The sequence below is a fragment of the Falco peregrinus genome, chromosome Z (genome assembly GCF_023634155.1).
Source record: "Falco peregrinus isolate bFalPer1 chromosome Z, bFalPer1.pri, whole genome shotgun sequence".
NCBI classification, from domain to species: domain Eukaryota; kingdom Metazoa; phylum Chordata; class Aves; order Falconiformes; family Falconidae; genus Falco; species Falco peregrinus.
In genome coordinates, this window is record NC_073739.1 from 27,223,162 (window position 1) to 27,247,726 (window position 24,565).

The 24,565-nt window shown below is 40.5% G+C and overlaps 1 protein-coding gene and 1 long non-coding RNA gene across 3 annotated transcripts; one reads left to right on the top strand and one right to left on the bottom strand.

The window, feature by feature from the left end:
- Positions 1–1,091: 1,091 nt before the first annotated feature.
- On the bottom strand, positions 1,092–11,472 carry LOC114013012 (uncharacterized). The gene is made up of 4 exons (XR_003555838.2): positions 11,342–11,472; positions 2,777–10,363; positions 2,354–2,464; positions 1,092–1,276 (listed from the first exon to the last, which is right to left on the bottom strand). It is a non-coding gene; the product is annotated as an uncharacterized LOC114013012 (long non-coding RNA).
- Positions 10,496–23,281, top strand: NUDT12 (nudix hydrolase 12). Of its 2 annotated transcripts, XM_055791187.1 has the most exons (7): positions 10,496–10,626; positions 11,335–11,548; positions 14,725–15,320; positions 16,183–16,350; positions 18,667–18,780; positions 20,283–20,482; positions 21,785–23,281. In XM_055791187.1, exons 2-7 carry the CDS (start codon positions 11,343–11,345, stop codon positions 21,893–21,895), a joined length of 1,395 nt encoding a protein of 464 aa, XP_055647162.1. In that variant the 5' UTR covers positions 10,496–10,626; positions 11,335–11,342; the 3' UTR covers positions 21,896–23,281. The 2 variants fall into 2 exon arrangements, with proteins under 2 accessions (XP_055647162.1, XP_013157165.1); XM_013301711.3 differs by lacking the exon at positions 10,496–10,626 and having other exon boundaries at positions 22,060–23,281.
- The last annotated feature ends 1,284 nt before the right edge of the window (positions 23,282–24,565 follow it).

Sequence of the window (24,565 nt, forward strand, 5' to 3'; positions counted from 1 at the left end):
GCGCGGGGGAGGGACGTGGGGGAGGGGACAGAACAGGGCACAGCGGGTCCCGTCGCGTGTGGCACAGCGCGGGCAGCGAGTTCGCCCGGCCGAGCCCGCACCTGCTCGGCACAGCCCGGCCCCTCCTCTCGCACCGACCCGTTAACACTTGCCTTAACTACCCGCGCGCGCTGCCCCTCTGCCCCGTGCCCGCTGCAGGGACCGGGTGCCTGTCCCTGGGGGGACCCGTGTGTGCGCGAGCGCAACGCGTTGCCCGCAACCGGGGTCAGGCTAGGGGTGCGGGTGTCCCCGGCCTGTGGTGTCAGAGCCCGGAGCCGGCGCGGGGACCCCAGCGGGAGCCGGGCGGAGCCGGCGGGGGCTTCAACCCGCGGCCGTGGGGCAGGAGCGGCGCGTGTCCCCGCGCCGGCTGCTGGGGGTCCCCGGCGCGAGCGAGGCAGGCGAGGGGCTCGGGCCGGTGCCCGGGGCAGGACGGCGGGTCCCAGCCCGTTGGGGGGGGCGGGGCGTGTGTGCGCGTGTGTGCGTGAGCCCCTGCAGGCTGGGGCTGGGCCGGGGGCGCTGCCCTCCGTGCGGGGGGGTGTGGGGGGGTGCCCTGTGTGTGCACCCCCGGGGGGTGGGTTGTGTGTGTGTGTGTGTGTGTGTGCACCCTCGGGGTATGTGGGGTGGGTGGGTGTGTTTGCCCCCGGGGTGTGTGGGTGTGTGGCGGGGTGTGTGCCCCCGGGGTGGGTGGGTGGGTGTGGGGGTGTGTGTGTGTGCCCGGGGTGGGTGGGGGTGTGTGTGCGCGCGCACCCCCGGTGGTGGGGGGGGGGGTGTGTGTGGGGGGGTTGTGCGTGTGTGTGTGCCCCCGGGGTGTGTGTGCCCCCGGGGTGTGTGTGTGCCCCCAGTGTGCGTGTGCCCCCAGTGTGCGTGTGCCCCCGGGGTGTCACCGCGACGTCACTCGGCGCCACTCCTGGCTGCCCTGCCAGCGGGGTGACGCCACCCGCGTCCCTCGGCCTGGGCAGGGACCCCCGGCAGCGGGCCGGGCCCGGCGGCGGGCAGGAGCCGCCCCGGACGGGAGGGGGCAGCCGCACCCCCTACATCACTTAACAGCTGTATGAGACAGCTCTCCCAAAATTCAGTTGAACTATTTCACTGGTTACAGGGAGTACTCGGTGACAAATCGCTTCTTTTCCTTTTCTTTTCCTTCTGATAGCAGTCCATTGCATGATCACCTCCACCTGCACTAGTAGTTGAGCTAGCAAAAATCCTTCTGGTGGATCTCAAGGTGCCGACTCTACTGCTGCAAATACAAATTAAGTATTTCTGTAGTAAACTGAACTTCACAAGATTCACACATAGATACACAAACCCAAGGAAAACGAAACAAAAAAAAAAACTGTCATAAGATTTTGAATTTTGCAAAGTAAAACACTAAAATTAGAAGATGTCATAATTAATGCCACTTTTAATTAATGATAACAGGACTCCCACAACATGACCGCATAAATTTTCTATGGTAGTATCTTTGTCCCAGTGCACGTACATTCTCTGTGTTCTGGGAACAAAACAAGGTTTTGTTTCAAAAAGAGAAAAGAATTTGCATGTTTCCTGCCTCATTTATTTTGGAAGTAATGGTAGATGTGATCAAGGTGAAGAATTAAAGCAGAGAAGGAACAGTTTTATGAAAACTGCTTTAGTATTGGCTCCACTATTTCCTATGGACACATAGAAAGCCTGTTTTTTCCCATAACAAAACTAGTTTCCTAATTTTAAAACTCCCCTTTAATTTAAGAGGAATTATCCTTTGTATTGAAAACAAACTGCATGAAGGTAATTATGACAAAAAAAAAATCCATTTGCAGGTAACAGTTAATTTCAGTTAAAAGAAAAAATACATAAAAACACAAAGCACCATTAGGTGTTTTAATACTAAATCTGGGACTCAGCTAGCAGTCCACAGAATAGGGGGAGTAACAGTTCTTTCAGCTCAAAATTGCTGCAAATATGATTTCACTAATCATGAGGAAGCATTTGTAAGCCAGACACTAACAGATTATTAAAACCACTCTTATTAATCAACCCTTATTAAACAATTCAAACACCAACTTAGCCACCACCTGAGCAACTTGAGAAACTAAATTACCCTGTCTAGTACTCAGGGAGCCATGCTGCCACATTCATAAGCAATCAGTTAAAATACAAGCGCTTTACAAACAGAACCAAATTAGAATAGGGAGAAAATTGAAAACACAAGAATAATTTAGAGAAAACTAAAACCCCTCCAACTGTCAGCCACAAAGCACACATAAAAATCTCACCCACACCCTACCCCCCATACCCACTCTTGGGATACTACAGCTTTTCTCCATAGCCTTACCACAGTCCATCAGGTTCTGAGGAGTCCAGCAGATCACTATACTGTAAATGTTCCTGTTGGCACTTTGGGTTACATCTTTGAACAGTTACATTTTTATTGCCTTCAGCCTCTCTACAATGAATCAACATTATGCAAGTTAAGCAAGGTAAAGGAGAGAAAAATGTGTCAATGGTCAGGCATTCAATCTCACAGACGAGGCAGGTGGGCCTCTTTCAGAGCAGTGATCCCTTCTGCACAGCCACTTGCTGAAAGGCTAACACCTCCCCAGCTGACAGTCCCGATGCTCATGCTCCTGCCATCCAGGCCTCCACGCTGCATATACTATCCCTGCAAATTTAACTCATGCACATTTACTAAGTTTCTGCACTCATTACACCTCACTCCCCTTAGATTAATTATTTGGGGAAAATCTGCTTCACTCACCATCATAACACAAACCATCCACTTTTCAGGAACATTCTGAGCAGATTAATACTGCTGCATTCCGTCTTTCTTGTCAGGCAATGCATATATTGCTGTACATTCCACGGCTGACAGAAACTTCCAGTTAAGACAGTGTAGCTGACTGATAGCATTCTACATTGAAAGAACTCTTACTTTCCCCATTCTGTAGACTGCCAGCTGAGGCCTAGAGATAACACTAAGAACACATGATAGTATTTTGGTATTTTTTAACTGAAATTAACCGACACCTGCAAATGCATTTCTTTTTTCATAATAATGAGTCATACAGCTTTGCTTCAGCTCTTTCCTACAAGAAAGTGAAAACTCCCACCAAACTGGTTCCACCTCTTCAGCACCAAAAGACTCGTATTTATACCAATGGACCCTAGATCAGGCCTTTAGCATTTGTCCACTTGGTTCTCAAGGAGGACTGCTTGGAAATTAATCAGGGAGCTGCCTGGGCTGGGGGGACTAGTTAAGATTGTGCCAAAGTCCTGGTTGGAAACACCGAAGGAGACTATTATGGAATGCTGCAGTGCCAGTTCAAGAAACCTCATCAGATAATACTGACTTCTGCTTGCCTCATAACAGCATTGAATCCCTAAGATGCATTTTTTTTTTTTAAGCCAAGTTGTGCTAAAAGGTTAATCTATTATAATGCATTGTACATAAACTGTTTGGCAACATACTCCTTTCACACATCCACTACACTACTTTGTTTTGATTCCAATGAGCAACTTAAAACCGGAGTTGCCTTTTAACCTTCACCTAGCGCAGTGACTCTTGGAAAAACAGAGCTTTCATAAAACATGCTGAAATTGAGAGGTAAGAATGAAGTACAGGCCCAAATAAAGAACTAGCAAACCTTCTATGATACTGCTACTGTTTTACTGAGTCTGAAGAACATTAAATAAATTATTCTCATGTGTAATCTAGTTCCAACATTAAAATAGGATCAATCAAGATTCTCACTTTAAAGAATCTAAATAATATAAACATGAGATTTTACATTGGTCTTAATAAACATCTTAACCTAAATAATCAAGCTAGCCTTTTTCCCTAGTCCAGAAAGAACTGACGGTTACCAGAGTCATTTCTAGAGATCTCCCTCAGCACAGTTTAGTAACTCAAATAAAAAGATTTGAAAAGGTAGCTCAGACCAGAGCTATACTGCCTGATAACACCAGATCAAAATACAGATACCTCATTTCTACATTCTTTCCTTTATTCCAACTCAGTCCCAGGAAAAAAAAATAAAAGAAAAAAAAAAAGCCACAAACTTTTTCCCTCCCTGGAATTGCATTATTGATCCCTTTCTTTACAGATGTTAGCTGCCCAGGTAGAGCTGATACCTGAATAGGGCTTGTTACATGGTCAGCCAGTCCAAGACTCGTTAGGCTTAAAAAGGCTGGCCAATCTACTTAAGTCACACCACAGGTGTAAGTAACAATCTCCTCACTCTTGTGTACTGTTGGTTTCCACACTGCCTGTGACTTCTACAGATGCAGTGTCTTCATAATGCCACCTGCATACCGGGAGGTGATATATCTCTGATTGACAGGTCTCCAAGATCTCATTTGCTAAAGGATGTTTAAGGACAACACATTGCAAGTCTCAGAGCTGTCTCTCCCTAGGTGCATAATCCTGAAAACACTGCACTGTTGGGTACCTAAACCCTCAGAGTCAACAGCCAGGAGGTCTGACTACAGTGACCCACCATAGAAAAACACTTCCTGCTTGTACATGAGGTGTGACAGTATGAATGAATCCCATAAAAATAGTCTATTTTGCTATTTATTTTTCCAGTCATCTTCTAACTACTAATTTGGGAAAAACACACAGGTTTTGAGAGTCTGAAACAGTAACATCCCAGAGATACTGCTTCTAAGAATGTTCAGTGGGGGAGGGTCACAAGTCATACATTCAGATGTTATTTTTCCTTACATTTATCATATCCATGTCACATCACATCCACAACAAGAGGAAGTTCAGAGTATTGTCTTCCAAGTTTCTTTAAGATTTTTATTTTTTTTTTAACTCTTCATGCATTTGGAATCCCTGAAAAGCTACATGCTCTGGTACAACCTAAACTTACAGTAGTTCCTGGCCTGGAGAGGTCTCTTCTCCATAGTAATACTAAGAGCCTGTTTTCACATTAACTCTATATTGCTAGGCTTTTGCAGGCAAGGTTATGAAACAACTGGGGATCAACATCTCTTCAGACTGCTTCTCTCCCATTTGTAGTACCATTTTGCCATCTTTTAGACTAACAGGAGCAGTGCTGTGTCACTTCTTGCAGGCACTCCAAGTCTGTTTTGCCCACACACTGCAGTGCTTCCCAAGGCACTTTGGTACATTCTTCACAGCACATGCAATTTTTTCTACAGGCTGCAGCACAAAATGAATAGGGCATCAGGGCATTCAGATATTACTCCCTGTTTGCTGGCTGCAGTAATCAGCACACACTTTGAAAAGACTGTCATTAGTCACTATCAATACACGGCCACCAGAGGCTCTTTCAGGATCACAGTAAATTAGTGGCGTAGCATCCATTTCCATTCTCACACTGGCAACCTCACTCAAACGCCCGATGCCTTACAAATACACCTCTACAACAATGCTCCCCACTACTAAAGAGCTAATGGACACAGTCAAATCAAAGACTATACTGGCCAGTTATTTATTTACTTACTACAAAATTCAATAATCATGGCACACCCAAGTCCAGCACTACTTTGACCTTCTCAGTAAGCTTTACTTAGATGTTGAATACATCAAAGGTAAAAAAAGTTTTTAAAGCGAGTTACCATTGCATATTTTAATTCTAAGGAACCCTTAAATTGCTCTTAGAAAATTCAGCTCAGTGATTAAATGAAGTTTTGCATATTCACAATAATTTGCAACATTTTATCCAGCACAGTAACTAAACCTGTTAGCAGAACTAAAACATTTTCAAACTCACGAGTTGGTATGTTAAAATAATTTTAAATTCCCAATCAGTTTTTTTATTATAGTACAGATATTTAAAACAAGGAGTAGTAAGTTATTTTTGCAACGATGCACTGGGAGATGGTGCAAATTCCACTTAAGGTAACTTTCAATCATGCAAGCTGGGAACTGCTCACATGATGTCAAGAAACAGAGAATGTACCATTCCATCAGCAAGAGAAGAATTGGTTCCTTTCATTATCTATTTCTGATCATACATTTCCAGCATCCTGCAATACTCCTCAAGAGTAAGAAATGACACTGCCCTTGAGTGATACATTAGTACACACAAGCAGCACAGCACAATTCCTGTTACTCAAAATACTGTTATTCATGTACTACACAAATTTGGAAAAGGCACATGGCGGATAGGGGGGGACACAAAAAATTTGCAATCTCAACCACTATGCCAGTAAAATAAGTGTCCTGCAAAGGCCACATTTGGGAGAGTCACCAGCTACAGTCTGACCATAATAGCAGATCACACAGAACACACATAATACTGATCCAGTGAGGAACCACCTATCTGGTGTGGACTTTCAGGTGAACGTATGTTGACATTACAAGTAAATCAAATTTAGAAGGACAAGGTAATGTATATTTTTTAATATATATTCACTATGAAAAATACTGCACAGTAACAAAAATCAGCACACAGAGAACCGGGCAGGACACAGTTTGGCTCTAATGTTATTTAACAGTAGAATTTATAGCTCAAAGGCATCAAAACCTCCAACTATTTCCATATTTTCACATAATTTCAATCATGTACACAGAAAAGAGGACCTTCCTACTAACAGCTCTAAAAAAAGATTAAAACATATATATATATATATATCTCCAGCTAAAGCTCTGTTTCTAACATAAGAAGCTGATGAATGGCACATTAAACCTTCTGAGATCCACATCTAAAAGCTAATTTTGTATTTGAAAACATAGTTAAGAATTCAAATAAAACATTAAAACAGACATCCTTATGAGTCATTCCTGTTTAATACAAATGCAAAAAAACCCTGAAAATGTAATACAGATGGAAGAACTGCATTTATCTTAACCTATGTGTCCCAACAGGAGTAACTGCAATCAGTTTTGCAAGGTTTTACTGCAGCAGTATCACTACTGTATTCTGACCTCTCAAATACTACTTTCTCTTTTTTATTTTTTATTTAATATATGAAAGCATGTTGGTAACAATGAAAAAACCACAACCTATACAACTTTTAGTATAACAATTAATTTGAACTCATTACATAAATCACATTTTCTAAAGAACAAAAAATCTGCTGTAACTCATGATTTTTCTTCAACAATGGATACAAAAGAAGCATTAAAAAAAAATTGCATTAGTCACCTTATACTGCACTTCTGGAATAGGTACAGACCTCTGCGAAAATCAAGAACAAGAACGCTTCTGTCTAAACAGCTTACCATTCAAGAAGAAAATCATCCTTCATATTTTGCAAATTGGGAAACCCTTTAGCAATACTAAGGCAGATACAATCCCTTTACATTTGGAAAACAGGGAGGAAAAAAAACTACCAAACTTTGAAGGAAGTTCAAGGACAGTTCCTTGAAAGTGACTCTTCCTTCAGGGAGGCAGAAACAGAAGTTTCTGCAGAATCCAACATACAATCCATAATACAGACATCAAATATGTACCCATCATACGTATTGGACTCGTGTGATCAAAACTTCCAGAAGGCAAATTAAGGGAGAAGGGAAAAGGGGAGGCAGGAGCATTTTGATAGCAATAATACCCCAATAGCACAAAAAAGACTTCACATGTCTTATGGATACAATACAAAGTCTACACACATTTTGTTCAAGAAGGAAAGAATCTTCCATAGGTATAGGTGATACTGAGGTCAGTGTTATGCTAAAAGAGGTAACTTGACACTCATATACACGTAGAAAAATTCTAAGGCAGAACAATAACCGTTCCAGCAATATTAAAAAGTACCAGATTTTTTTTAGCCTTTAAAAAATTTATTACAAGAAAAAAGCCTAATAAAGTAATAAAAAACTCGAGTATGACACAGGTACGTTAGATACCCATCTGAAACTCCATTTCGCATTGTACATGCCATAGATAATAAAGGTCCTGCCAGAACCACCATCAAAGATAATAAAAGCCTCCCCAAACCATACCTGTTCTTGTAGTCTATAGCATTTGTGACACTGTGTAGCAGAACACAGTAACTTACTGATCAGTGCTACAATACCAGATTTTTTCTGTACACATATGCAACTTACACAGGTCTCATTATCTTGAATATGAATGTTAGAGATGGCACATACTTGGCTTTATAGAAGCTTCAAGTGATACACTTCTTTTTCAATCCCAAAATACTCATCTTACAGCTTAGCCTCCTTCCTAGTATGCTTTCTAGGTTTAGAATGCTTTCTTGAGTTTTACACAGAAGGAAAACAAGTTTCAGAACTGTTAACAGGGCACCACGAGTTAGTAAAGAACACGAAGATTACGGAGCCTACCTAATAAATCAGGGAATTCATTACACAGATCAGGATGTAAGGCTGAGTTATCCCAACTTCATGAATGGCAGATTTAAGACACTACCAAGAAGGTAAGTACAACTGTGCCTTTGCCTATTACAGCAATAAAGCTGTTTTCTCTTCAGCCACGAATCATCACAGAAAGAAAACAACTATCTGGCGCATTAGCTAGTGTAGGGCTGGTGGTACCACTTCACCAGGTAGAAATAATTGCTTCTGGGTACATGACCCACATCTCAGAGGATATGACCAATTTCCGGCTGAGAGAATAAAATTAAAATCCCATCCCTTAACTTTTTCATTTGTTCCTATCTGGAAAAAAATCTTACAAATTCTTCATGCACATTCCCTGGTCTGCATCTGCGCTGTTTCTAAGGGGAGTTTCCTTCAACATGGCTGACCCCCTGGTGAGGAAGCTTTAATAAGAGTACAAAACACCAACTACATTATTGAAAGCTTGGTTACCAATGAGTTATAAAGACCACACAATATACGCATAAACTTTGTACTGTCTATTATGTTCAACAAGCCACTTACTATGATGTATGAAAGCTTTTAACGGTGACTATCTAAATTTAGAACCCCACATGCTGCAAAAAAAAACTTACTCAAACTTTATAAGTTAAAACTTATATAAATATAATAACTTATGATTTGTTATTATGAGTTTTTAAAATTAAGGTTTTCTATCAATGGCTACACAAGATATAGCAACTACATGTGCCATTACCGAGACTGACAGGACCCAGTCGCAATGTCTTTCATACCCTTCACTCAGAAATAAATGGCTCTATGGTAATACATGGATGTGGGAATATATTACGTTTCCTTAAAGCAGCAGGAACAAAAGCTGTCCAGTTCTTCTGGCTTTGAAGATGAGTGAAGAAATTTGAAAATGTGAATCCTCCTAGATCAAAAATTACAAAAAATACAAAAAAGAAACCAAATAATTTTACATTTTCAAGCAACAGGTTTTTTAAAAGAATAGTGTTCTTGTTCTCTGGAAGGTCAAGGATGACACCAGGACTTCAGACTAACTGGTGCTGGACTCAGGTTTGCCACGACAGTGTTGAAGGATAACAGAAAATTTAGAATGGTCTGATTGTTTGTGCAACAGGTACTTTGTATACACTGAGAAGTTTTAGGCTGTAAGCAGAAAAGTACACAGCCATTCTTTCAACAAGGACACTCTGGAACAACAAGACCTCAAAAGGACAGTTAGTAAGAGTACTTTGAGGATGTTCTGTGCATATTGCCAGCTTGGCAAAGACGACTTAAGGTTGATGCATCCTTAACTGTACTACCATCATTACAATACCAAAAATCACACCCCTAGGTCAGAAACACCCTCACTCAGGTGAGAACCACTCCTCTAAGCATGCATGATAGCAGATATAGTTGTGTAACCATATTGTAATTGTATGCAAATTACTAACCAAGCAGTGTAAAGGGGATGGGTTTGGAAACTTACAGACCCTGCAGTTTTTCTGTATAAATGTATCATCGAATGTCCTTTACGGGGCAGGGGAGGTGGGGGTGGGGGCAGTGCTTGCATTGTGGACTAGCACCTAGCCCCCAGCTTTGTGGAAACCTGAAATGAATAAGAAATGTCTCCCCAAGTGTGTGAAAACTGACTTACTGCATACTGAGCCACGGGCAATATCTTTTAGTTTTTGTTAAAAATCTCGTTAGGTACTCGCCAGAGGCAAGTGCACCGAACAACACTCCCGCGTTAACTTGCAGGTGTGGCCTTGACTTCCCCAAGCATTTCTTAGCCCAACACGCTTTTATTGGAACTACCTCCTGGCACGTACAATCATTCCAGCTTCCGCGCTAAGTCTTCTCCCCTGCCACGACGCCGCTTCTGTTCCACTTTTACCCACCAGTACCTGCATTTGCTACCGCTGCCCGGCTCCGCCTCCCACCCGTGCAACGAAGCCAAGCCACCACTCCGTCTGACCCGGTTTTAGAACCGCACCGTTTCCTGCCTGAAAAACAAAATGGCCGCCTGCCCCGAACCTGTCCAGCAAGGTGGCCGCGCCGGCAGCAGCGCCCAGCTAATGGCTGCCGATTCGCACCGGCGGTAGCTCGCCGCTGCCCGCTCGTGGGCCGACAGTCACCGCAAGGGCCGGGCGCTACGCACGGCGCGCAGCCCAGCCCCGCGGCAGGCCCGGCCCGGCCCGGCGCCCCCGCCGCGTACCGCTCGCCCCGCGCACCGCTCGCGTCCCGCCCCCCTACGCCGGGCCGCGGCGGCCGCGGGGCGGAGCGGCGCCGGCACACACCCCCTGACGCGCGCGCGGCTCCGCGCGTCGGCCGCGGCCGCTCAGGTAACGGGGCGCCCCGGGGAGCCGGCACAGCGCCGCCGGCCAGGCGCGCGGCCCGGCCCGTGCCCGCCGCTGCCCGCACAGACGCGGCGCCCCGCGGACGGGTGGCTGCGGGCCTGCCGCGCCGGCTGGGCGGTGTGCGCACGCGAGGCAGCGGCTTGGTGCGGGCCCGGCTGTGAGGGGCGCTCGCAGCCCTTGCGCTGCGCCGGGTGCCAGCGGCGGTGCCGGCGGCCCTGGCCTGGGGCGGGGGGTAGGCGGCCGCCGGCGACGAGACAGTGGTGGCTGAAGTAGCTTGTAGCCGCCGGGGACTCGCCCTCCTGCGGTTACTTGTTGCCGAAGCGCCCGGGAGCCCGTTCGGGGAGCGGGGCTTCGCGCTGTCCTGCCCTGTGTGTGTCGCCGTTGAAAGCCTGGAGCGTGGTTTTCCCGTTCAGAGTAGCATCTGTGCCTAGCACAACCTTTTCACTGCATAAGCCTCTTTAAAATTAGTCTTGGGTGTTCGGATAAAATTCAGCTGCGTTTGGAGACTTGTGGGGCTAGGGTTCAGTTGGGAGTAACAATGTTCCACTAATTGCCAGTATTTTGCTGTTGTGGCCGTACTTTCCTTGATAGTGTTGGTTGTCTGCACACCATTAAACTTAATTCTCTTACTTAATGCCTTTTGCAAATGGTGTATATGTTTTCAGGCATTTTTGTTTTCTCTTTTCCGCTTAGCTGACACAATGACAGACTTTGACAAGGACCTCCGACAGAGCATGGTTTCCCAGCTGCATGACTTCGCTGCTGTTGGCGATGTGGTCAAGCTGAAAGCATTGCTCAGTCGTTCCCCAACACTTATCAATGCAGCTGCAGATAACGGCTGGACAGCCCTGATGTATGGTGCCAGAAATGGACACCTTGAGGTTGTGCAGATTCTTCTAGAGAAAGGGTAAGCTGTTCCACAGATCGCATGAAAGAGCTCTAACCAGAATAATTTCCTGCCTGTTTCAGCTTGATCTCAGAAAAGTAAATTCACCTGACAGATAGTGTCAATATTTTCAGGGTTAAAACACAGAAAGATATAATCTTGTGTCTGTTTATAACTGGGTTCTGCTGCTGCATCATGCTTTCCATGTTTGCTAAGAAACTCTTCAGAAGTTATGAGCATCTTTGAAATTATTCCTTTCATATGACTTTACGGATACATTGTCACTTCTCACAGAGACCAGCAGAATAGAAGAAATTTTGTATCCCATTCCAACCACTGTACTGAGTATAAATATAGTACATCTGATTGTTTCACTTAGCCTTATTCTCTAAACTTTATTTGTAATCCACTTGTATCTACATTACAGTGCAGAATGTTTGCTGATGTGCCGGCTGTTAAGTACGACATGACAGGCACACCTTTACCAAAGTTACTGATTGATGAGCACTGGTGAGGCTGCACCTCAAATCCTGTGTTCAGTTTTGGGTCTCTCACTTCAGGAGGGCTGTAGAGGTGCTGGAGCATGTTCAGAGATGGGCAAAAAGCTGGTGAAGGGTCTGGAGAACAAGTTTTATGAGGAGCAGCTGAGGGAACTGGGGTTGTTTTGTCTGGAGAAGAGGAGGCTCAGGGGGGCCCTTACTGCTCTCCACAACTCCCTGGCAGGAGGCTGTAGGCAGATGGGGTTGGTCTCTTCTCCCAGGTAACTAGCAACAGGATGAGAGGAAACAGCCTCAAGTTGCACCAGGGGAGGTTTAGATTGGATATTAGGAAAAACTTCTTCACTGAAAGGGTGGTGAAGCATTGGAACAGGCTGCCCAGGGAGATGGTGGAATCACCATCCCTGGAGGCCTTTAAAAAAGGTGTAAATGCGATGCTTAGGGATGTGGTTTAGTGATGGACTTGGCAGTTGGGGGTTAGCAGTTGGATTTGATCTCAGAGGTCTTTTCCGACCTAAATGATTCTATGAATTTAATTTGTCTTATTTTTTGGACAATTCACTTCCCCCTTCCTCCTTGAGCTGTCACATTTTCTTCAGTCAGCACGTCACCAAGCATGTTCATTGCTTGTCAGAAACTTGCTGTCATATTTTTTGTCTGTCTTCAAGTCAACTGTTGTAGTCCTAGTTTTTCAAGGCACTGAGAAAAGCAAAGAATGCTTCAATGTTCTCCTTGAGACCCCAAAGAAGATTTTTCCAAAGCCTAAATAAAGTCAGGATCCATATTTCAAATGGAAAACATTTCAGTATAAAAGATGAGTCAAGTGTTACAGTTCAACTGAGTTCTATATTAATCAAGCCCAGTTTGTTACTTTTTGCATTGCTAATTACAGAACCAAGCAGGCTGAGTGCATTCTGTGGTTATGAGTAACCTCAGGCACAGCATTCCAGAACCTCCAGTGAACATCCCACAAGTGGTTTAGTTTGTTTTTCAGTCCTACCTACGTGCTCTGCCCTCTCCTGGGACTCAGCATGGAGCATCAGATGAGCCATTGTTTTGCATTGTAATCAGTCAGTGCATTCCAGCATGTAGAGTAGGATCTCTGTGTCAGATTTTGTGGGCTGAAATCATATGTGTATTGAGGAATCTTTTGAGATTTTGGGGAGTTTACCTGTTCGCTAAGTAAGATAACAGGCTTTTTTAAGTTATGTTTGGTCTAAAAAAAGAGTGACTATATGCTTGTAAACGCCCTTTTCAGGGTTGTTCTCTTAGGTAAATCTCTTCAGGGATTATATATATTAGGTAATCCTAATATATATAATTATCCTGAGGTGATACTGTGGCCTTGTTGGTCTCATTCTAGTTTATGTTTGTCATAGTAATCATTTGGACAAATAAAATTGCTGGATACATAAGCATCAATATCTGTGAAGGTAATATTATGTAACATTCCAAAGACTAGTCCTGGAAAGCTAATCAATTTATATTCATCCATGTTTGAGACAAGGTACATGAGATGTTTGTAGACTGGAGAACAATGTCTTAGAGAAGAGTGAAGGCCACTGTTGTGGACACTGAACAGCAGCCTGATCACAGTCTGCATGTACCTGAGCAGGTAGAACAGGGAAGACAAAATCAGAATAAAATTCATGGCTGAGGTAGGGAATTAAGTAGGAAATTAGGCAAGATTTTGACTGAAGTAGACTTAATCTTTAAAGATAAATGGGCAACAGTATTTTCTTTAGCAACAAAAACTTATAAATTAAGTTTTGAATGCTTTTCTGAAATAAACTCTCTGAAAAACTACTGAGGTTGATAAAAAAGCACAAGTCAGAGTAGTCTTGCCTGCAGTACAGTTAGTTACCTGTGTATCAGCAGCATGAATATACTGGCATCTTCCGTTTTATAAACTGGTGAGTCTGGCCCCACATCTACTGTACAATTTGTAGTTTACAGTGAAATTTCTGTTTTACTTACCCACTTGAGTTAAAATTGACCCCAAAAAAAGTGCATTTTCACCTCCCAGTCAATCCCAATTTATTTCAGATATTTCTGTTGTTGTTTTATATTTAATTGTTGTTTAATATTTAAATATATATCATGAGGCAATATTTCTTCATCTGTGTCATCTTGCAACATTGCAGTAACAAAGAGATCCATACAGGGACCAGCGCTGCAGTTGTAAGGGTGCTACTTCTCTCACTAAGCAGAGGCTGCGTTCTTGATTCTTACTCAGTGGTAAATATTTTATGTTAAATGTTTTGATGCTGCTTTCACTAGCTTCCAGAAGGTAATGCTAGTTGAATGTGGTGGGTTTTTTTGTTACTGGTTATTCAGAAGTTACCTGTAGCCTGGCTTTCAAAGTTCTATCTGTAAATGAGCTTTTTTTTTTTTTTTTAATGTGGGATTTTAATTATTTCATTGCTGTTGTAGTACTGCATGAACCTTGTTAAGTGATAATCTAGAGTGCATCAACAAAAATATGGAATCTAGCCTTAGCAAAAGAAAATGAAGTATGATTACTTTTCAATACCATAATGCTAAGTATTTAGGCTAAACAGTGTCCCAGTAGAGACAGTGTCTAAAAGTTTTTGCACCTTAACAGTATTATGTGTGTATGCTGTGAGTAAGAATAACAGCATCAGGACTCTTCCTAAATGTATTTACCCTGATAACCACTGTTCCTTTCTGTTTCTGTAGGTGTGACATGTCCATTATTAATAAATCAAGGCAGACAGCTCTGGACATTGCTAAATTTTGGGGATACAAGCACATAGCTAATCTGTTGGCTAATGTGAAGGGTGGGCAAAGCTCTGATTTTTTTTCAAATGGAGTGAAAGAATATGAAAATTATTTTGGCTTGACACTTCTGGACAGAAGGAGCGATAAAAGAACAGATTCCAAGTGGCTAAGCAAAAAACAAAGCCATCCAATGACAGTGTACATCCTTTTCTCAAATCTAAGTCCTTTGGTTACTTGGAATGGAGGAGCAGAGAGCTCCCAGCAGCCAGAGATAAAGCTCTGCAGGCTGTACCACAAGGATGTGGAGCAGTGCATGAATCAATCTGAAGAAGGCACCTTGATTTTTCTTGGAGTTGAACTTCAGGTCCACATGAACCTGCTGGCTGCTTACAATGGAAGAGTTGTACAAGAAGGTGAAGAGGATGGCTTAGTTGCTTGGTTTGCTCTTAGCATAGATTCTGTGTCTGCTGAGAAAATTAAACAGAAGCATAAGGACTGTTACTTTCTTGACCCACCAATGCCAGCACTACTGCAGCTGCCTGAAAAAGAAGCTGGTAAGATGCATAAAATGCAGCAGTTATCAAATGTGTAATCAGAAAGATATGCTTTGGGATTCACTGACATGTAATGCAAGGACAAACCACTGCTAAGGAGTCGGGTATTTTCAGTGGATTTACAAGTATTTTTATTTTAAAAGCTTGTCAGTGGTTTTGTGAAGAATTTCGCATGTAAGAACACATGCAGTTGCAAAGGGCAAACATCTGAAATGGTAATTATTAGACTGCAAAATCTATTGATCATCATGGTTTTCTAAATAATACTATTTAAATATTAATTGATGTGCATTAATGTTCCAAAATGAACAAAAAAAATATTACTGAGTTTTCATTACAAGAAATTAAACTAAGTCCTTAATAAGAATGTGTTGGATACTTATCTGAGAAGGAAACAGTGTGAGCAAGCTTTGTAAAGTCAGGATCCCAAAGTGAATGAATGTCTTTATGGTCATGGTGTTAGCAACTGCTGTTGTAACACTTTTGCTTTTACAGAAAGATAAAGAGCACACTTAACTTGCGCTTGGAAGTTTAAATGGAACAATGAGTCATAAAGGTGTGATATATAATCTGGCACTTTGTCCAGACAAAGTAACTTTTGTGAGAAACAGGAGATACTGATCCAGACAAATTTGTTTCTGAACGCATAAATTGGTCTGTAGCTGTACAGAACTGTGTTCTGTTGTATGTGCTGTGCTACAAAGAAGATCTGAACAACTCACATTGCTCAACTTCTCTTGTAGATTACAGTTCAGCCATAGTCTTACTTGTATGTTAAACTTTATTAGTTGCTTTTTCTACTGTTAAAAGCTTACATGTGTTAGTATTTGATTTTGTGTATTTGCAATGTATTCTTTTAAAGGGGTAGTAGCCCAGGCTAGATCTGTTCTAGCATGGCACATCCACTACCGATTCTGCCCAACATGTGGGAGTGCAACCAAGATTGAAGAAGGGGGTTACAAGAAAACTTGCTTAAAAGAAGATTGTCCCAGTCTCCAGGGTGTTCACAACACTTCATATCCAAGAGTTGGTGAGAATATTGTAGGGTAAACTTATAAAAAGTGGCTTGCTTATACTGTTATATACATGTAAATCAGTCTTTTTAGTTATTCCAGCTGCTTGGTTCTGATCCAGCTTTTACATACTTGTCTTTCCCCAGAGTATGTGTGTCTTAGCTCTGGTTAGGACTGAGCATTTGAGGTTTCTATTTTTTGCAGTAATATGTAACAAAGTCACTGTGACAATACCAATCTTTATGGCAATGGACCAATATCAATTAGAAGTTCCAACAACATAAATGAGATACTAACAATACCACCACACACCTCCTGCATATTGTTCTCTTAGATTCTGCAAGCTGTCAGAGCTTGAAATAGCTTGGCCCTGTATCAAATTTCTGATGCAGTGCTCATTTTCCTGTAGGGCCACTTTGATTGGCTGTCTTCACTGGCTTTCACTATTTGTTGTCAGACACTTAACTGCCAGGCCTATTTCTACTCAGAATACAAGCTTGTACAGACAGGTTTATATAGCTCCTTTTGTTCACGTGTTGTAAAGGAAGTGTATTACGTTATTGATAGGAAAACAAGGAAGGGGGAGAAAAAAACTTACCCTTTTTTCCTGGACCATTTGGTGACTCTTTGATCACCTTTTCTTCCCCTTCCCTGTCCTCTCTTCTGCAGTTGTATTTCTGGAGGTCGTATTGTGTTGTGGTTTTGAATTTCATGTTCTTTTACATGCTGTAGATCTATCTTTGTAGTAATCAAAGCAATTCTGCCAAATTCTTCTGTCTTATGGACTATAGTGAAATTTGCTAAACTACTAGTGGCCGTTTCTTTATAGTCTGGAACACAGCAAACAGAGAAGGAATGGGATTAGATAGGAAAAATTGATGAATCGGCATTTACTACTGATGCCTTTTTCTGAAGAAAGTTTACAGACGGCAACACTGCATGTTCTACACTGTATGTACAAATGTGGCAGATATCTGAGCAGGACGACAATCTTTGAAGTTGTTGTTTATAGTGGTGGCTGAATCAAGTCTTTTCACATAGAGAAAATGCAGGTGTTTTGGACAAAAAAAACCTCATGAAAAACAATAGCAAGAGAAAAAATATTTAAAGGCAGAGGTAGATTTAAAAAAAGATGTTGAGATACTCAAGAGCTAGGTAATGATAAAAAAGGGGGAAAGATCGTAGATTAACAGTGTGCAGAAAGCCATGACAAAAAGAATTATGTGAGTAGGAGGAAATACTGAGCAAGAAGGAAAAAGTTACATAAAATGACCAGAGGTGAGAAGGTAGATAAAAGTGCAACATCATATCAGAGATTGATAGCAAACAGTCATCAAAGTCAGAAGTGGAAAATTCAGTCAATAGTTAGATTGTGACTAGAGTATTTGGCTTTTTGCTACTTCAGTCATAAAATACATTGTTCAGACCTGTGTGTGTAGAGGAAGTGATGGTAAATTGGTTTTGCTGCAGAAATTACTGCTGTCTGCTGGATGCATAGGTAGGTTAGTATTGATACTCTTAACAGCTCTGATGGTCTTAACCAATTGTGTGCTGTGGTTGCAGGTAATTTATGTCCTGCATTTCAAGCCTTAGCTAGTAAACTGCTTCTGTGTTGTGTCCTGGTTTCAGCTGGGATAAAGTTAATTTTCTTCTTAGTAGCTTGTGGTTTGGTTTTAGTATAAGAGAGTAAGCACTACTTAACAACTAAAATATCTCTGTGTTATCAACATTACTAAGTCAAGCGCTTTTCAGTTTCCCATGCTGTGCCAGTGAACGGGTGCACAAGACGCTGGGAGGGAGCAGAGCCAGGACAGCTGATCCCACCTGGCCCAGGGGATATCCCATACCACAGAATGTCATACTCTGTGTATGAACTGGGGGTAGTTGGCCAGGAGCTGCTGATCACTGCTCAGGGGTATCAGTCAGTGGGTAGCGAGCAGTTGCACTGTGAATCACTTGGGTTTGTTTTCCTTTGGATTTTATTCCTCTCGCTCTCCTCTTCATTACAATTACTATTATTACTCTGATTCCCCTGATCCCACCAGAAGGGTGGGAGGGAGGGGAAATCAGTGAGCTAGCTGCCACATGATACGAAGTTGCTGGCTGGAGTTAAACCACCACAGTTGCAAAACAAAATAAACAGATATCCTGCAGGGAAAAAAGCCCAAAGTGAAATAAAATAGCAACTTGCTCTGGGCACTTACACAATGCTGATTTCATCACTTAAAGGTATCTTACTTGTATTTACATGCATTGGTATCAAATAGGCTGAAATCTATTACTGTTTTTAGTCTTTCGGATGTGGAAATATATTCCATTCATGTCCCTTACAGATCCTGTTGTGATAATGCAAGTCATCCATCCAGATGGAAACCACTGCCTTTTAGGTAGGCAGAAGAGGTTTCCCCCAGGAATGTTTACATGTCTTGCTGGATTTGTAGAACCGGGTGAGTAATCTAATCTTCCCTTACCAAATGGTCTTTCTCAGTTATCAGTATTATACACTGAAAATAATATAGAAATATGTTTAGTGTTATGATAAATAAACATCTTTGCTTCCTGTTAGGGAAGTTGTTATAATAAATATGCCTGTCCTGTACTTTCCAGCAGCTAATTTATAAAAAAAGATAAAAAGCAACTTAAGTAAATATAATTTTAACATAGTTTTGTCATCATGCACTCTTAAATCACCTATTTAAGTGAAAAAATATTTTAAAACACATATAAGGTCCCTTCTGTGATGATGCTTAGCATGGAACTTCAGCCATAGGAAAAATAACAGTTAAAGTATAACTTAGGCTTAACTTTACATTAACTTTATGCTTACGTGTCTAGGGCCTGAATGATTATGTGGAAGATAAGCAGAAATTAGATCATTTAGAAAGAAAAGTAAAAGAGATATTTTGCTAGCGGTGTTCAGCAATAATGGTTGGAATTAGTTACAATTATTGGTAGTTGCAGAACTATTTGTGAAACATTCTTGTATTGGGTATACATCTTAACCACTAGTGAAATTATAGTATATAACTACATTCGGTAACTGTGGTGAAATACCATGACAGCATGAATAAATTTATTCGGGTATCATTTGAAAGACTTCAAGATGTTTATTTCTTCACTCTTTCTTCTGCCATCCTTACTACTTTCTGATACCGAATTCAAGTACATAAACTGAAATTTATGAGTCCTTTATTTTATCATCAGCTTCTAATCAGCTGAATGTAGCTGAACTAAAACTTCTGTCTGATGCATGGACTGTCTGCTTTAATGAACCTGTAATCAGTGGTTACAACCCAGTACAAGCATGCATATGGAAGCCTATAACCATCAACAGTCTATGTATACATCTAGCAGTTTTCTATTAATGTGGAAGTAAAGCTTTTCATTGCAGTTTAAGTTTGGAGAATTGTCTGTATTTATTAAGACAATGAAGAATGAGTCAGGCAAAGTGAATAATACAGTGCAGAAATGGGTGCAAGTCTTCCTAAGTGTCCATTTTCTTACTATTGTAATTTTAAATACTGATTTTCAAATTGTGTTACATGCTGTTACAACCATACTGAAAATGACACAATGCTATTTATAAATTAACAGATCAGCACTTCAAAAGTAGTTAAAGGAACAATGAATGTATTTCCTACCCAATTTTTGACGTTTTAGGTGTGGTAATAATAATCTGCATCTATGATAAATTATCAATTCAGGAAGTATTATGATGGAGAAAAAATTATTATACTTTATTTTCAAAGTTCCATTTTGCTTTGGCTTTTTTTACTTTGTTAGACTTCTCTATTTTGTGCTTAAGATCTGTGCCCTGATCTGTGAACTGGATCTCTATAGGCAATTGTCTTGGGCAGTTTCACATCTTTTGAGTCATTTCAAAGCACAGGATGTAATCATTGCTTGGAGTATTTTCATCAGCTGCTTGTTCTTTGCCCTTTTTGATTAGGTGAAACAATAGAAGATGCTGTTCGAAGAGAAGTAGAAGAGGAGGCTGGAGTCAAAGTTGGCCGTGTTCAGTATGTCTCTTGTCAGCCTTGGCCAATGCCCTCCTCCCTGATGATTGGCTGCTTAGCTGTTGCAGTGTCTACAGAAATTAAAGTTGACAAGAATGAAATAGAGGATGCCCGCTGGTTCACTAAAGAACAGGTAAAGTTCAATTTAATTTCCTTCTTGTATTGATTATTCTGTGACTGTATTGGTTCTGGCATACAATAGATACTTGCTTTTTTCAGCAAGTTGACCATGTATACTCTCCATTTTATCATACTAAAATTGTGTTATATTTTAATTGTAGATTACTCACAACCAGAGAAAGGCAGATACTCATGGTAATTTCTGAGTCACTTTCAAGCCCATTTTTTGACGTTTTTGCAAGTTAGCCCTTCACCTTTTCCTTTTGACAAATATCCTTGTTACTGTTATTTTAACCCATTTCCTTAGCAAGTCTGTGCTTTTCATTTTGGCAGAAGTAGTATTTGGTAGAACTCCTAGTCTGAGTTTCTCCAGACAACCATGCTAACAAATTTCCTGGGAGAAGGGAGGTTTAGTTAAAAACTCTGGGAATTCAGTGATTTCAACATTTTTGTTTCCATGCAGTACAGTATTAATACTGTGGCACTGAATGCAGTTCACTATGCATTTATAGGAAATTCTACACTTGCCTTTCCTCACTATTTAAAAAAAAAGTCAAATAAAAGAGGAAAAAAATACTTTAACAGAGAGATTGAAGTTCACGACTGAAAGAAGGAAAGATTGCTTACACAACATAGTCTTCCTGGGTTTTTCCACAGGCTACTTAGAGCTACACTTCTAGTAACACTGTACTGCTGCCTAGCAGTTGTGAGTGTTTTGACTCTGTAAGTCAACCTGAAGGCAAGGTTAGTCACCTACAATCTCAGTGTAATCCCAGCAACACTGAGAGCTTTATTTTAAATGAATCTCAGTTCTGAATATAGCTAGTCGCATACAGGTTGGTCTAGAGTTGGAAATAAATATACTTCAGAAATGGACTAAACTAAAAGTGTACTCCCACGTTGCTTGCAGCTGCTTCAGAAAACCAGTAAAACACATGCAACACAGAAGGAAATGTGTTAAATGCGGGGAATTGGGGGGGGAAGCAGTTTATGGAACAGTGGAGGGCACCACCTGGTGGTCATTGCCTTAAAGAGGCCACACAAAACCCTTGAATACATTAACAGGTGGTCTCCACAGTTTTATTAAAAGGGAAAGTAGTCCTTGGGGCACGTTGGAGCTCAAAAATGTCAGAATTCACACAGAATCTTGTGTGTTTTTTTCTCTGCATCTGTCTTGCAAAATCTGATAGTGGCTTTTTACTAGCTACAGTAATTTTAGGATTATCATAGTAAGATAATTTCTGCATCAATGCAATGTTAGATTCCATATAGTTTACAATATTAAGGTCTAAAGAAAAAAATCTGTTTATTGCAGGTCGTGGAAAGTCTCATTAAAGGAAACAAGCGTGTGTTCTTTGTACCACCACGTCAAGCTATTGCACACCAGTTGATAAAACATTGGATTGGAATGAATGCTAATCTTTAGTTCAAATAATAGATTTCTTTAAGTTAAGTTACTTCTTCTTGAGAATGCTAAATTAGGAATAAATTATAAAGAATTGTTTATCTAGTAAATGTGGAGTCACATGAATTTTTGAGCTTTTGGTTTGAACCTTTGGTGCCTGAGCTAAACTACACAAACGTTTGTAGATTTGTTTCAGATCTGAGTTAGAGCTGGACAACAACCCAGTGATTATCCCAAACAAGAAAGAAGCAAATTGGTAAAATTGGTACCTTGTTGTGCACAAACTGCTTTTTTGTTTTAGAATCAATTTATTATCCTTTTGCTGTTATGCTCTTAATGTTTGATTTGGTCTTTCCTGTCCCCCACTGGAAGGAATTGCAGCATTACTAAGAGGCCTAACCTTGACTGCTGTTTGAACTCTGTATCTACATCCTCCGATTTTGTCCTAATTGTTTCTTTCTCATTTTTTTTTCCTGTCTCCATTCTTTAAATTCTGCCTAGTATAAAAATACTCAGTGCTGAAAGTCTTATCAACAACAGTTATTTTTACGCTAATAGCATACTTAAGTGTTGACTATGTAGTATTTCTGTCTTTTACATTAATAGCCCTCTAAGCAGAGTATTTATTTCTCCAGTCTGATTTGGCCTGCACTTGCACAATTGTACATCAGCCTTAATTTAAAGGTGTAACATAATACTCTGTCTGTGAAAAAGGTATTGGAGAACCATCCCCGAATGCCTAAATAGTAAATATTTTTATAAGATAATAAATGACTCTAGGCAGTGAGTTATTTCATTCTCTGATAATTAGAAATGGAACTTTTTAAAGAAGGAGAAAAGTAGATCAATTAAACATGACATAATATCTCAAAACATGTACAGAGTTCTTTTATGAAAATGGACACATTAAGATTGTTACTTTATTGCTATTAATTATATAAGATAAAAACAAAATTATTATTATGATTATTGCTATTAATGGTTTTACAGTTGAAAGAGATGTCTTAACCCCAGTTGTAAGGCTGGGAAAGCCATATATGAATTAAAGTACTTACTTATATATGTTTAATGATGCAGTTCAGATTTGTGCCTTAATTTACTGTGTTATTGAAATAAATGTTAACTTAGTTTTTTTTCAAAATGGAAGGTTATAAAAATGTACTGGGTTTATCATTAATGTCATTATGTAATGGTTCAGTAGTCTGTGATTTTTGCGGTCATTGCAGTGATATAAAAAGAAATGCATATGACCTAAAGACAATGATAGTCATAAGTGTTAACCTGTTACCATATGGTGATTTGTTTGTTCAGAGTAATTACAATATATTTTTAATCAGTGAATGATAGCAGATTTGTTTCAAAATTCTCTGCAAACTCGAATCAATAAAAATGTTTTACAAATCCTGATAGTTTTTGTTGGTTTTTTTTTACATCCAGTGTGTGTTTATTTTAAGGCAGTGCGTATCAAACTTTAAAGCAAGAAGCATTTCTGACAAACTTGGAACAGCTGACAAATCATTACATTGCTTCATTCTCTCCCATGTTTCAGCTATACCTACAAATTAATAAAATCAGGGTATCTGTGGAGCCATCTGAAAATGAGAAGGAGGGAGGACTACATGTTATCAGTGTAATTAATCTTTTAAAAAATATTGTGAGACAGAAGGAAGCCTGGCTGCAGGGTGTTCACACAAGTAAAGGAGAAACATTGGATAGTATGCAAACAGTGGTGGTGGCTAAGCAATGGAAAGAATTTTTAAGTAGTACTATGATGATTACACATTAAAAAAGATGAACAATGAAGAAATAAAAAGCAGATAGAAGGGAGGTGAAGCAAAGAGCAAATATAGGTAGCATGATAAATAATTTGTCACAATGAGGTAACTAAAAATACATGTGTAAGACCCATCCTATTACTAGTTTTTCATGTAGGAAATTATGTTGGGTCGCTATAGGGGTGGCTTTGTAACTGTGAAACTCAGAAGAAAGTATCCATAACAAACACTGATGTTAAGAATCTTTTTTTTTTTTTTAATTGAGAATGTGTATAAACAATCTATATCTGCAATTATCATACTAATAAATAATTTGAGAAATTTCATTTTACTGCGTGAAACAAGCAGAAAGGGAGTATATGAAAAAGAATATTCAATAATCTTGTCAGTTTGAGAGTGATATTTTAATGATTTTCAGTTCTAACATCTTCTGGTGTTGCAACAATTTTAAATACACACACATTTTCAAAAGCTAAACCAACAGTCCTTTTTAAGCTTTCTTTTCTTTTTTCCCTCCCCAGCAGATGAACCATTCACGAAGAAGGTGAAAATACCCCTTGTTTAAGGATACAAATTTGATAATTTAATTTTTTTTATTTAAACTCTTCCTGGATTTTAATTGCTTAATTTGATGTGTTCGTAGGTCTTAGGATTGAGTTTTGGTTTGAAGATGTCTGTGTATAGAAGCTTGCTAGAAGATAGTTATTGTTTGCAGATTACTTATTAAATACCCAATTTAAGAGGCAAATGCTGTAGGTTTTTAGCAATTAGAGCAATTTAGAGAAGTGCCAAATTAAATTTAGCAACAATTAAACACAGAGTGTAGTGGTTCTGACTGGAATATGGTCAGGGCAAAACCTCCATAAGGTTTGAGTTGCTTGGCTTATCCAAAAGAGCGCAACTTTGCAAGCAGGCA

Excerpts from the sequence above, each read along its gene's own strand:
- NUDT12 (XM_055791187.1), top strand. The coding sequence starts at position 11,343 with ATGACAGACTTTGACAAGGACCTCCGACAGAGCATGGTTTCCCAGCTG. Across the intron at positions 18,781-20,282 it reads TGCTGGATTTGTAGAACCGG|GTGAAACAATAGAAGATGCT; the intron begins GTGAGTAATCTA and ends CTTTTTGATTAG. Across the intron at positions 20,483-21,784 it reads GCTGGTTCACTAAAGAACAG|GTCGTGGAAAGTCTCATTAA; the intron begins GTAAAGTTCAAT and ends TGTTTATTGCAG.